Source organism: Mixophyes fleayi, chromosome 7 (genome assembly GCF_038048845.1).
Source record: "Mixophyes fleayi isolate aMixFle1 chromosome 7, aMixFle1.hap1, whole genome shotgun sequence".
Classification (NCBI taxonomy): Eukaryota; Metazoa; Chordata; class Amphibia; order Anura; family Limnodynastidae; genus Mixophyes; species Mixophyes fleayi.
Genome location: NC_134408.1, coordinates 119,801,687 through 119,816,213, shown reverse-complemented (window position 1 = coordinate 119,816,213; position 14,527 = coordinate 119,801,687). Strand labels below are relative to the sequence as shown.

At 34.7% G+C, this 14,527-nt stretch overlaps 1 protein-coding gene across 24 annotated transcripts in view; it reads right to left on the bottom strand.

Annotated features, from left to right (window-relative positions):
- The window catches only part of TTN (titin), a 252,740-nt gene that overhangs the window by 97,997 nt on the left and 140,216 nt on the right, over positions 1–14,527 (bottom strand). For 15 of the 24 annotated variants that reach the window (XM_075180515.1, XM_075180527.1, XM_075180526.1 and 12 more), the window contains 21 exons: positions 13,821–13,898; positions 12,183–12,263; positions 11,837–11,923; positions 11,655–11,732; positions 11,491–11,571; positions 11,347–11,412; positions 11,154–11,243; positions 10,668–10,739; positions 10,190–10,270; positions 9,292–9,375; positions 8,624–8,728; positions 8,297–8,386; positions 7,880–7,942; positions 6,739–6,813; positions 3,440–5,821; positions 2,796–2,846; positions 1,998–2,396; positions 1,548–1,823; positions 1,071–1,346; positions 793–932; positions 44–170 (listed from right to left, as the gene is read on the bottom strand). In XM_075180515.1, the coding sequence (XP_075036616.1) occupies positions 44–170; positions 793–932; positions 1,071–1,346; positions 1,548–1,823; positions 1,998–2,396; positions 2,796–2,846; positions 3,440–5,821; positions 6,739–6,813; positions 7,880–7,942; positions 8,297–8,386; positions 8,624–8,728; positions 9,292–9,375; positions 10,190–10,270; positions 10,668–10,739; positions 11,154–11,243; positions 11,347–11,412; positions 11,491–11,571; positions 11,655–11,732; positions 11,837–11,923; positions 12,183–12,263; positions 13,821–13,898 (4,782 nt within the window). The remainder of the gene's footprint in view (positions 1–43; positions 171–792; positions 933–1,070; positions 1,347–1,547; positions 1,824–1,997; positions 2,397–2,795; positions 2,847–3,439; positions 5,822–6,738; positions 6,814–7,879; positions 7,943–8,296; positions 8,387–8,623; positions 8,729–9,291; positions 9,376–10,189; positions 10,271–10,667; positions 10,740–11,153; positions 11,244–11,346; positions 11,413–11,490; positions 11,572–11,654; positions 11,733–11,836; positions 11,924–12,182; positions 12,264–13,820; positions 13,899–14,527) is intronic. The other 9 variants (XM_075180534.1, XM_075180535.1, XM_075180537.1 and 6 more) reach the window with 8 other exon arrangements.

The window sequence follows — 14,527 nt, the reverse complement described above, 5'->3', positions numbered from 1 at the left end:
CAACACCAAAGGATGGACCAAAATCACATGAAGTCAAACATACCTTTTACAGTAAGAATGGCTGAGGTCACTGCATTCAAAGCCTGGTATAGAACTTCTCCAGCCTGGTCAACCTTGACTTTGTGGAGGGTAAGGAAACGTTTTCCTCCTTCAGATCTGATTTCACATGTCTATAAAACATTTGACAAAGTCAATAGAGAAAGCATGGACCTCTGTGTCTACATCTACCTATTGTAGTAGTTATTATATATTAGATTGAAAGATTTGCCAATGAAAGAAAATTCAAATATTATTTCACAGAAATAGATAAGTACTCATAGCACTTGTTATTTTTATACGAATAATGTGACAAAATAAAACATTTCATGTAATTTGCAATGGCATAAAATGCGTAATGTTTCTATCTATCTACATACCTATTATATTAATGCTTATGGTTAAATTTGTATATTTTAATAACTATTTGGCACCACTAGCCAAACAAGTTTTACAAATGTTTTTACATACAGAGCTGTACCCCAAAACATCTACATTTATTGAATATTCCCAATGCCATTGCATCTACCATTTGAGTAACATGGAAACAGCTCTGGTTTTATTTGACACTAGCGGTCTAGACAATCTATAATTTGCTCAAAGCCTTTAGTACTTATGTTCTAATGTTTAAATTATTATTGACATTTTCTGTTAACACCTTTCCCATGGTAACAAGCACATTGTTTTTGAGGGGCCCCAAATACAATAAAAGAAGAACCATAATATCTAAACCACTTGAATATTTGGGTAACATACAGGTGATGGACGTAACGTTTCTCCTTTAAGCTTCCATTCTCCAGGAATATCTTCTTCAGATATCTCACAGTCAAAGGATGCAGATTCTTTCTCATAAATCACAACATCTTCTATTGGTTTCAAAAGGTCAACTTCACGTTCTAAGGTAATAAAAATGCATGTCTCTTATTACACTACCACAATATTTTTTACTACAATATTTCGTTTTTATATTTAATAATATAAAAAAAATTGTTGTTTTATATTATTATACATAAAGAAGTATAGCATTTACATACCACCAAGAGTGAGTTTTGCGGTGACTCTTTTTCCTTCAACCTCTACAGAATATTCTCCTACATCTTCAGGACCAGCATTTTTGATGATCAAGAAAATATGATTTCCATCCTTCACCAACTCAGTTTTGTCATTTGGCTCTGCTGGAATTTCCTCATCCCCTTTGAACCATTTGATGTTTGGTGTGTCCTTGACTATATTTGCCGAAAATGTTGCTGCATTCTTGGGTTTGACATGTTGGTCTCGAATAGGCTTGACCAGCCAGTCACGGATTATCTCTGCAGAGGAGGAAAGGTTGTTTAAAATGTCGTACTCGGATTTTAACATTTAAAAAAAGCAATAGAAATTATAGACAATTGTATCAACTATTATTTATATCCGGAAGTCCACAGCTGCTTTATATAATGAAAAGATTGTGGCATGTTTTTATTTTAGTTTTATATGCACTTACATTAATTTACATGTGATTTTTGACTTACCTACTACTTTGACATTTGAGGAACATTTGATGTTAGCGCTTTCCACAGAGCATGTATATACTCCAGCATCTGGATCATCGGCAGCCAAGATGGTGAGAGTCCGATTCAGTCCAATAATATTGATCTGGTATTTGCCTGGCTCCTCGGTGAGTATCTTTCCATTCTTGGTCCAGACTACATCCCTATCTTTGTTCAGCTCACAGCTCAAATACAAGGGCTGTGTTTTGACAACAGTGACCTCCTCTTCTAGGTTTTTAACAAAACGAACTGGTAATTCTGTAGGATGAACAACAACTCGTTTACTTTTTTAGCATGACCTTGTTTGTATATAACAGAGATAACGATAATCACTATACCACCAATTAATTATTAACATTAACAGTGAACATATAATAAATGTAATGAACATTACTGTTTTTTTTTCCATACTTCTAAAATAAAAATCAATACCTTCAACAATCAGTTTGGCTGTGGAGGTTTTTTCCTTGTTTCCCAGCTTTGCAACACATGTGTATTCTCCAGTGTCTGAAAGTTGCACATCAATAATATGTAGTTTCCTGTCTTTGCCATCAGCAATAAATTTATGTTTAGGACTTTCTCTCAGATTGCTGCCATCTTTCATCCAGGTGGTAATAGCAGTAGAGGGTGAAATAAGACACTCAAATATTGCGGACGAGCCAACAGACTCTGCTTCTTCTAACACAATGTCCTTCAGCTCTTTGACAAACTTCAGTGGAACGGCCTTCAGCGTGTAGGAGAATGCTGGCTCATCCGGAGGCTTATCACCACCACTGCCAGGACGAAGCTTCTTCTTGTCTGCGTCTAGTGGTGAAGGTGTCTTTTTGACACCTAAAATTCAGATGTGGACATGGGAAAACTGAGTCTTGATGAAGCTGCCTCGAGCGTTAATGTAGCAACAATAGTTCAGTGCGTTTTTGGCACTAGTCAAATTTATCGTAAGCATGCTCAATGAATGAATACAGCAAGCGACATGTAATTAGTTAAAGTATGATACAAATGATAAAAACAACAATATACTATATTAAATGATAAAAACAAACATCAGATTGTATTTGATTTATGACCAGGTTTTCAAAATAACCGTGCTAGGTGAAAGCCAATTATAATGATATATGCGTCATGCATCTGTTAGCAAAACTAGCACACAAATTTGATTTCTTAGTGTTCTGAATCCTTATACTACATAGGGAATATATACATGCCAAAACTGAAACACAATATTCTCACCTTTAAATGGAAGTTTACCCTTAGGAGCTTCCTCTTTTGGTGCTTTAGTATCTAAAGTGAAATAGTGATATTAGTAAATTTATACAACAGAATTATTTTTCGTGATGGATTTCCGAGCTATATTTTGTTAATTGCAGTGGTGCACTGAAATGGGCTATAGAAGACTATAATGGGATATATCGGTAATGATTCCAAGTTGAATGCATTTAGATAAAATGAACCACAACCATTGTTTCTAGTAAAGATGAAATGAAGGAATACAAATATTAAGCAGTGATACATGCAAAGAATGTGAAGTTAGACAGTGAACTGAAATGCTAAGTAGCTGGATAGTCTTCTGTACACAAAACACAAACATGAAAACAGACAATGAAACTAGGACTGTATGACAAGTATGAATATTTGAGATGAATGAAGAATGAACACAATGTTGAAATTTAATGAAGGATGACATATGGCCGCGTTTCTTCTCCAAAGATGCTCATGAATACAAGTTTATGGATATGAGAATGAAATCACTTCAAACATGTATGAGATAAGCTTTCCATCCAAGAGTATTTAGAGCATATGAAGTATGAAATGATAGCAGCACATGATGCTTTTAAAGCAGATGTTTTGGGTTTTTTTGCGCAGAGACTCCTCACCTCGTCTTCCAATAGCCTTTGCTGGAGTTTCCACAGCAATTGTTTTGGCTTGTTCACTGTCTTCACTCAATATATCTTCTTCAGAGCCATAATCAGTCTGCCCAGATAGACTTTCCAGGTCTTGCTCCCAGGTTTCATCCTCTTCTAACTCCTCAGCTTCCTCAGACTCTGTTTCTGTCTTCTGAGGACTCAAGTCCTTTTCCTTTAGTGGGACCCTTGAAGGAGGTGATTCTTTAGGTAAAGATTTTTTTTGTTCTGCTTTTTTCCTACCAGTGGGTGTGCTGGTTCTACTAATCACCTTTGGAGAACTGTCATCCTTCAGTGAAATACCTTTGCTAGATGGAATTGGTTCATCGGCAGATACAGGGGTCCTAATCTTTTCTACTTTTTTAAGAGCTGGAATCACCATCTTTTCCTCTTCAGGCTTGACTTTTACTGACATTTTGTCTTTATCTACTGGAGTTTTTAGACGACTGATTTTCTGCAACTGCAAAAGACTTTCTTTCTTAAGCTCTGTTGGTAATTCTTGAGGTTGAATTAAGTCTGTCTTCTTGGGTTTTGTAATCTTTCCTACTTTGTCTACTGCTTGCTTGATGTGCTCTTTGATATCTTCCTCTATAATAGCCTTAGTTTCATCAATTATTTCTTTGCCATGTTCTTTCTCAATTTCTTTATCATGTCCAGGCAACTCATCAGTAGAAGCCAAGGGAGCTTTGCTATCACCTATGAATGGTTCTTTCTTTAATATTTCTGGAACGGCTGTGATATCTACTACACCAGCATGTTTTTCAACCTTTGTACTTATAGCAGGTTTTTTCATAATCATTGCAGCATCTTTAGGTAGCTTTGAATCACTGACAGCAATATGCTCTACAGTATCTCTGAAGGGTTTCTCTTTTTTCTTAAGCTCCACACCAGTTGTTCTACCTGACTTATCTTTACTTATGTCAACATCTTCTTCGTAAGTTATTTTATCTACAAACTTATGTCCCTTTTCTCCGAAACGTGGAATTTCTTTGTGTACTGCTTTTTTATCTGCAGCTAAATCTCCCTTCTCATCTTCATACAATATTTTCTCACTATCTATCTCTTCTTCTACGGCATGGGCTTCAGGTTTGGCAGGAATAACCACTTTAGCCCCCTTGATTTTTTTGGTAGTTTTTTTGGGCAGCACCTCAATTTGTTCTTTAATTTCTTCATCCTTTTCAATACTAGTAATTTCTATTATTTCACCTCGTGTCTCCATAGGAGAAACAACAGGTTCTTTTGCTGGGACCTGTTTTATTATTTTTGTACCCTTTTCTACTTTAGCCTCCTTAATTATTTTGGTAGGTTTTTCAATGTGTACCTTATGGGCCTCTAATAATTCATCACTTTCAACACTACTGACTTCTATTAGTTCATCTGCTGCTTCCTTGTACAATCTATCAGGTTCTTTTGCAGGAACTTTTTTACTGATTTTTTTAGCCCTGTCTACCGTTTTAGCTACTTTGGCACCCTTGATTTTATGGGTGGGTTTTTCAACCTCTTCATCATATCCCTCTAAGAATTCATTACTTTCAGCACTACTAATTTCTGTTATCTCTTCTTCTTCCTCCTCGTTTGAGGAAGTAGGAGACTCATATGAAGGAATCTTTTGAATTACTTTTTTAACCTTCTCATCGGTTGTATGTACTTTAGCCTCTTTGATTTTTGGGGTAGTTTTTTCAGGTAGTGGCTCAATTACTGCTTTTTCCCTTATAATTTTATATTTAGGCTCTGGGACATGTTTTTCAGTCTTTTGCACTTTATCTTTTATACCTTTGCCTCCAACTTCTAGATCTAATTCAGGCTTTACTTTGGACCTTGGTTTTTCAAGCACTAACTTATCTTTAGCTTCTGAAATTATTTTTTTCTTAGGCTCCTCTACTGATATTTCAACTTGACGTAATGTTTCTTTTTCCTCTAATTTTCTTTCTTGTTTTCTGGGTATTATAGTTTGTGCAGATGGTTCGAGGAGTTCTTCTGCAAAGTCATCCTTCGTAAGGATAGAAATTTCAACCTGTTTAAATCTGTCCTTATCTTCTGCTGTGTCTTCTTCTTGTAACTGTTTTGTTGGTCCAAGTTTTTCCTCCTCCTCAATTTCTTCTGATTCCCTTTCTTCAAAAACCCTTGGCCTTGTAGGGAAAGTAACCTTCTCCACTTCCCTAAGAGAAATAGTTCTTTTTTCTCTAATTACATCTGTAAATAGTCTTTCGGCTTTAAAAGTTATATCCTCTGTGATTGGAACGAAAATGTCACCAGATAGGAAAGGGACTCTCCGAACTGCTTCTACCTTGCTTTCTTCATACAGTATTTTACCTTTCTGCTTTATCTTTATTGGGACATCGGCTTTCTCTGCGACTACAAAGGTTTTACATTTAAAGTTTTTAAAAGTTTTATAAGACCCGAAAGAAAAACACTGTTCTAAACATAAACCACATATAAAGGACACAAACATACACTCTTGCAATTTAGAACTAATAAAGAACGTGAACGCAGACATGAACAAGAACGTAGATACACCAAAAATATGATTCAGAGAATAAGCACAACACAAATACGATACCCAAACGATGACTACATTATTGCCATTTGACAAAGATGTAACATAGACAGAAAATAGAAAACAAATAACGGAAAACAATATTCAGAAAAATAAGTACAACACAGGTACAAGAACACCCCAACATTCACTGAAGAGATTCGGCATTCTACCAATTAAAAATGAATCTCTCATCAGCATTTTCTTTTTTTGCAAATCATTTTGAAAGAAAAAAATATTATGCCCATTTTTCAGCTCTTATATCTATAATAAATATCATTATGCGGTACATTTACTAAACTGCGGGTTTGAAAAAGTGGAGATGTAGCCTATAGCAACCAATCAGATTCTCGTTATCATTTATTTAGTACATTCTACAAAATGACAGCTAGAATCTGGTTGCTATAGGCAACATCTCCAGTTTTTCAAACCCGCAGTTTAGTAAATATACCCCTATGTCTCCATTTTTACTTTTAATAAGTTACATTTCCCAGGTGGTATAATAGCTTATAATAATAGCTTATAATAGCTTAAGTATATATAGACAGGTAAGAAACATTTATTTTGAGAGATTGAGATTAAATCATAATAAATCAAAATACATTTATTTGTACGTGCGGCCGATAATTGTTTGCTATTAAGATAATGATTAAGAAATCTATCACTTTTAAATATAAGTGCAACATATTTGGAACTGTAATGTTTGTTCTTAAAACCAACCCCACAGAACATGTACCTGCTTTCTTTCCAATTACTGGAGTTGTGATGGGTGCTGTAACTGCAGCTTCATCCCCCTTTGGTGATGCAACAGCTGCAATTAGAAAAATATTGCTGTTTACACTAGCAGGAAATGTTATTGTAGTACTGGACATTGGTAAGTCCTATAACATGCTAACTAATATTTCTGGTTCTTTCATTTCACAAGTAATTATACAATTATCTGTGCTGGTATTATAGGAAATAGTTAATATGCATACAATATATGGAGCCACTGGGAACTTTTATGGTGACATAAAGGCACAAGGCTGCCAGTGGCGCATGCAGGGGGGGTTTCTGTGTCTCTAGAAACCCCTCCCCTCCGCTAAAGAAGTGCCCCTGTACTATCCAGCAGCCGCGGCGCTGTCAAAGAAGCGTCCGCGGCGATGCTGTATATGCTTTTGCTTTTTTTGGGGGGGGGACCCCCCCTTAAAAATCCTGTGTGCGCCACTGGCTGCAATACAATTGCTATTATACAGGTTGTGGAACTCAAATGTTATTTTTATATCCTTATAATACACAAATGATGTAACTCCTGTAAATAATGTCTGCACAAACAGTGCGTTGTATCAGTTGCGATATCATTACTTTATTGTTCATTAGAAACAACTGTGTTTTACAATGAATAATGCACCCCATAGTATAATTTATTACATCTCTTAGAAGTCAACCTGGATAAAAGCACTCGGCAGACATATAAATGACAGTAAGGGGGTGCTTTAGGCCATATATAATCTACATTAGGGTACATATTATTTCTTAAAGTAGAAAAGTAATCAAAATTAATTCCAACACACATTTTGGGGATTGAAACACTATTTAAGAGAATCCAAGCTCTCAGTTCAATAGAAACCAATGACATCACTGACATGAATTGTGAAGGCAGTGATTTGGTGAGATGAGCAAATATTTCTGACAGTATCATTTTTTTTCTAAGTGTAGGTGATAAGTGCACAGTAAGTATTAACATCAATAAGCACTAAAAACGATAGCTATGCATTGTTTACACCAATATTACAGAAATCTACAAATATTTTGATATCATTAGTATATTATAAAACAATAACAAATTTCTAGCATATTAAATACGGAGCTGTCCATTTTATAAGATCACGTCCTACCTTCTACTGGTGAAGGCTCTCTTGGAGGTGATGCCACAGGTGAACGCTTAGCTTCTCCTGGAACTTTAAATATAATATGATTGGTTAATTTAAATTAAATATCTGACTCTGAAAGTAACGCATTCTATAATTGTTAAAGAGTGAAACATCTGAAAATATATACGTGATTAGTAGAAGAAGTTTAAAGTTAGGGGGAAAAAAAATGCATTTCATTTTACAATCTTATGGAAGATAAAAAAAAGAGGACTTCAAAAACATTTAAGTGAAGATAGTTTTCTTTCCAAAGCAATTATGAAAAACACTTAAGGCAAAGAAGATGGTTGAGGGACATGTTTCCATTAGAAGATAGTTAGCTGATTGAAGTACATAAATAAAAGACAAGTGTCCAATTAGCAGACAATCCCAAAATGCATGTACCTGGCACAGATTCTGGTACTGCTGGTACTGCTACTTCTTTCTTTACAGCTGGTACTGCCTCTGGTATTGCTTTCTTCTTGATTTCTGGCACTTTAAAATAGCACAGTTGATTTAGATTCAAGATTGATGGATTATTTCATTCAAATTGGTTGTTGGAAGATTGACATGAATACTGAAGTGATACCATCACTAAGTACCCTACACGGATTCAGTTGTACTTAAGAGATGCTTAAGACACATACGCAAACCACAATCAACAGACAACGCTATAAAGACCTGCACATTACAGATAAATGCTTCTTATTACTAAGATATAGCATGAGTTACCTTCAGGTTTCTTAATCTTCTCTACAGGAGGTTCCGGTTTTTTAATCTTCTCTACTTCCTTTTTCCCAGGAGGCTCTTCGACTTCCTTTTTGACTGGTTTTAAAACTTTAAGACAGAGAATTTCTCTTTTACTCTGGTATGCCTGAGATACTACATATGTAGATGATCACAATCCAGAGCTCAAAGTATGAAGCAAGGTGAAGCATGTCAAGCAAAGATCTTAGAGCCATTAAAGATGCAAAATGACAAACAATTCTACATAGAGACAACAGTGGTTTAAGACAAGTTTTGGGTTTTTTCGTTTTGATCTTTACAAGCAAATTTATTTTATAGGTCATATTCATGTTAACAGTGTAGTCAACGGCCAATCACTTCAACTTGTATCCTAGTTCAATTTGTTTGGTTATTAGAAAGTCTGCAATGTTATAAATATTTGCTGGTAAGCCGTCATTAAACATTAATTTGATCCCCATAAAGCAAGCCTATTTAATTATGCATCTTGTTAGCTGCATAGTCCAGAAGTATAATTATTTGCCTTGGCTTCACATGTTATTCAGCTCGATTGTTAACTAAAACATTGTACACAATGTTTAATTAATATTTTAGTAGCAAGTTTTATATATTTATATGTAGAATGGCTGTATGCTCTAATAGATATATAACTATACCTTTTTTAAAACTAACTTCTTCCTTTTTTGGAGGAGTGATCTCAGGTTTAGGTTTACGGATAAATTTCTTTTCGGGTTCAGGGACTTTAAAAAGATATATTGTAATTAAATTTTTTGTAAGACTCAAATTACCTTATAAATTGCACATCTATGACATTCAAGTATATTTTAATAGACCCTGACAATACACACTAAGTTAGGCCCTCCAAAGCCAGTTGCTGCATCTGAATAAAAAAGTATTTCAACTCAAACTAATCGAGTTTAAACTGTTATAGTGTAAGAAACTTAACTATACTGGCACAGGATATAAAGAAAATGCTTGATCCTACCTCCAAAGGATCTGGCATGGAAATGATTAAAAATTAAGTTAGATATCACAACGCAATTGCGAAAGCATCAAATGGAATATATTGTATTCATACACTCCAAAAAAAAATTGCCCAGGAATTATTACAGTTTCTATATGATAGCCAGACCCATTAACTGTTTAGAGGTACACCTTTTACAATAGTTTTTTTTCTAATTTAACTGTCTAGACATCGCTAAAACAACTTTAAAATCCCAGGCGCATGCTGATTTATCAGCTTTGCAAAAGTGCAATTTGCTCTAGCACCCTTTGATAAAAACTATTCTTACAGTCTAGTAGGTCTGTAATATTAAAATAACAATATAAATAGTTTTCTGGTTTTCAGACAATATGATTGCCTGATTTAAACATGTAAAAGTAAAAAAAAAAGACTATCAATACATTTACTAGGACACAGAGATCACAGGTAAAATAACAAACAAAAAAAACGCTTAAGTGCACAAGAAACATGTAGAGCTACATGTGAGCGTTACTACGAGTGACTAGGTATTTAGTGAACTCTTCTCCAGATACAGTGAAGAGTGGCTATACCTTTAGCCGGCTTAAGTTCCACTTTCTCAGGTACAGCTGGAGCTGGCTTTTCAGGCACAATCTTCTTTTTGACCTCTGGAGCTTTGAAGAAAATAATGTGATGTTTACTATACTGATAATTCTGACAATCAGATTTCTTAGAGTAAAGCATAAGATTAACCTGTTTGAAGGCAATTTAAGCATTAGTTTTGTGCACCAAACGTTACATAGGACAAAAGACCTAAACATACAAGATAATGAGACATGGCACTTAGTTCTGTGACATGGAAATGACTGTTTAATGGAATGAAATAAGAAGTTATAATGAATATGATAGTCAAGCTGATGATGATTCCTAAAGATTAGGCAGTATGATCATATTACCTGGATGAAATGATCTTTCTCGACACATAAAACTTCATGCCAAATCAGCATTCATATGAAGATGGATAAAGATGGACAAAGTGTAATGACTAGTAATTTTAAACATCCCTTATACCTTTAATTTCGACAATCTCCTCTATTTTCTGGGGAGAAGGTGTCTCAAAGGTTCTCTGCTCAGATTCGTACTCTTTAAAGAACAGGATTTGAATATTTAGTGTAGTGCAAACAGCACATCTAAGTAAAACATTTACAGTTTATTGACCTATAAAGATATTTTTAAAGAACACACAAATGGATACAGACATGACAGATGACACATATATAAACACAAAACAATCAAGATATATTTTCAAAGACGATGAGGAATGAAAAGATGAAAAACGAAGATCCAACGAAATTTAAATAGTGGCTGAGGAGTCCATGTTTACACAAACATTCTAAGCGTATTGTTGGACATGATACTTTTGTTCTTAAATGATATTATAGACCATTATTCTTTCCTACAACCCACTTATTTAAATTTAAATTAAAACAAGCAGATGTGATGGAATGTTCTGATGAAGGAATGATGAATGTTGACAACGGATATGCTGAGCTATACCTTCCAACTCTAATTCCTCTTCTGCTTCTTCATCGGATAGATATACGGGTATTTCCTCAGGTGACGCAACTGGTTTTAAAACTTCTGGCACTTTGAAGATATTACAGTAGAACATGTTTAGGGGGGGGGGGGGAGGTTGTCCATAGAGGCAAACTTATTGTAAAGAAGTGAGAGGGATTGTATAATTAAATACCTGTCAAGGGAGGAGCTTTAATGTATGGTATCTCCTCTGGGACTAGCTTCTTAGGCTCACCAGGCACTTTAAAAAAGATTGGTGTTTATTATATAAGCCATATAATCGTTAAATCTGAGGACTACCTATTGTACTTTAATATACCTGAAGGAGGAACAACTTCTTTTTTAGAGATACGGATAGATGTTTTCTCTTCCACAACCTTTTTCTTCTGTGCTTCAGGCACTTTAAGAAATATTTAAACACTTCAATTACATTTATGTTTTTAACTATTTGTGCTTTAATAAATCTGATATTTAATAATATACCTGTAAGAGGTGGTGCTAACTTTTCAGATGGGCGTTTAATGACTTTCTTTTCATCTTCAACTATTTTCTTATGAACATCTAAAATGATTAAATTTGCCTCAGAACGTTTGATAATATTGGATATTTATAAGGCATTTTGTCCAAATGGTATAACAAAAGAGCAAAACACAAAAATTGTATACCTTTCACAGGAGGCACTACATCTTTTTTAGGAACTGTGACAGTCCTTTTCTCTTCTATGATTGGTTTCGTTGGCAAGACTGCAGGTTCTTAAAAGATATTAATTTGACATGAGTGTTTTGTCAATAATTAATAGACAACAAAGTACAAAACAAGCAACGATAAACACAATACAACACAGTATGTTACTACAGAATTGAAGAGCTGACATTGTTTTGTGATACAAGTAAAAGAAAAATTGTGGTTCGTTTGTGAGAAGAGTTCAGATTAACTTCCACAGTCAGACAAGACATTCATATAAATAGTACACAAGCCCAGATAAACCCTAAATAATTGCAATAAATGTACCTTCCACAGGTGGAACAATCGTTTTTTTAGTAACAGGAAAGGGCTTATCCTCTGGGACGGGCTTCTTGGCCACTTCCACTACTTGCAAAGATATTAGTCTTGATTTAGTATACATGACAGTAAATGGTCATACACACAGTAAGACAACTGAACAAGTGTGATAGTATAAAGACAGATTTCAGTAGGAACTATTTTTTGGGAACTAGAACAACCTGTATCTCCTTGGAGACTGGTCTTTTAGGAGGTGCAGGTACAAGATTTTGTGCTATTCCTTCGAAACAATAGATGGAAGGTGCACTACTTTGCCATAATTAATTGCAGTGAGAAGATGGTATACCTTCTGTAGGAAGTTTCACTTCCTTTTTGGGAACAGCAATGGGTGCTTTTTCTTTTGGAGCTGCAGGTTTAGGGGCTTCCACTGTTTTAAAGACATTAACTTCATTTTAGTGCATAGCTACTTATATGTTTCCAGACAGTGCTAGACAAAACTGACTATGAGACAAACTGGATTAATATTAATATTCTTTGCTCTGTCTGCAGGAGGGAGAGGGGGTTTAAATGTATTGTTTCTTCTTGGTTTGGTTATTCAGCTTTTACAAGATTAAACATAATTATGGTTATTTGGCCAAGTGATGCAGAGATATGCTTTTCTCTGCAAAGACAACTTCATTTTTGGACCCAAAAATTATTTGCTTGGTTTGCTTTAAAACTACTAGTTTAATGTCAGATTTTAGTTATCTAATTTACTGTACTTTTGTAAATGGTTGAAATAAGATGACAAGGATGATCTTGATGCTTGATTTGTCTTCAATTGTTGGGTCTCTTGGTGACCTCCATTGTTTTAAAGATATTAGTTTGGTAGTATATAACATAAATGAGAAATTTATGTTAAAAAATCAATAATAGCAGTTACATGTCCCAGATGAATATAAGATTTCAGCCATCTGTGGCTTCTCTTCACAAGTTTGTCTCTTTGGGACCGCCTTTTTTAAAGATATTAGTTTGGTATTAGTACTGTCTATATAGCATCAGTAATAATAAGTTCTGTGTGTTAACGATTGGGTAGTTTGAACTGGATGTCATAGACGATACCCTACCTTCAGTGAGAGATTCAACATCTCTTCTAGATGCATGTACAGAAATCTGCGGCTTCTCGTCGGGAGTCAGTCCTTTCAGGACCTCTACTTTTGAAGATATTAGTTTGGCATTAGAAAAATGTTTAATCAATAGTCTTTTGAACTGAATGGGTAAGTGGCTGCTGTTAGTTAACTGAAATACCTTCAACGTGGGTATCAGATTTTCTTGATTCTGCAATGAGTACTTTTTCTTCACGAGTCTGCTTCTTATGCCAAGTCAACACTAAAGATATTAGTTTAAAATTAGTATTCACTTGTTGAATAAATATTGTATTCTTACTTAATGATTGTAATAGTAGGGAGGGATTATGGTAAATAGTACCTTCCTCATGCGGGGATACTTCTTTTTTAGGTGCTGTCATTTGTGGCTTCTTTTCAGGGATCAGTTTTTTGGGCACCTCAACTAATTTAAATACATTGAAAAACATTATTATTTGACCTTTTACTCTACGATATATATGGTAGCGATTATATTTGCAATAAGGCAGAGATGACGTTTTACCTTCCACATGGGAAACTTCTTCTCTTTTAGATACAACAATTCCTGGCTTCTCTTCAGGGATATGTTTTTTTGGGATATCTATTAAATAAGATACATTTTTTTTTATCATTAGTATATGACTGGGTAATAAGCAATACCCTTTAATGAGTGATGGGCTGAAATGAGAAGACAAAGATTATGATGCAACCTCAACCGAGAAACAACTTCTCCTTTAGACATAACGGTCGTGCTTTCCGTTTGGCATCTCTACTTAGGACAACTAATAAACTAGATACATTGGTTCACTATTAGTACCTGATAGGGTAATTAGTGAAGTGACTTGATGGTTGTAATGGCTAGATGAAGATTATGTTATACCTTCTACATGAGAAGAAACATCTCCTTTGGGTACAGATATTTGTGGCTTCTCTTCAGGCAAATGGTGGATGCCATCTAATTTAGATATATTAAAATAGAATTAATATTTGACTTATGAATGTATGATATATTTTAATGAGCAGATGGTTGGAATGAAAAGATAGAGATGCTAATAACTGTTTACCTTCAATATGGAATGCAATTCCTCTTTTACATATAGAAGGTTTGGGCTTGCCTTCAGATACTATTCTCTTTGTGACATCTAGTAATTGAAATATATTGTTTTTCTATCTGTATATTGTAATGCACATTAATGATTGGAATGAGAATTAAAGACATCATGATATACC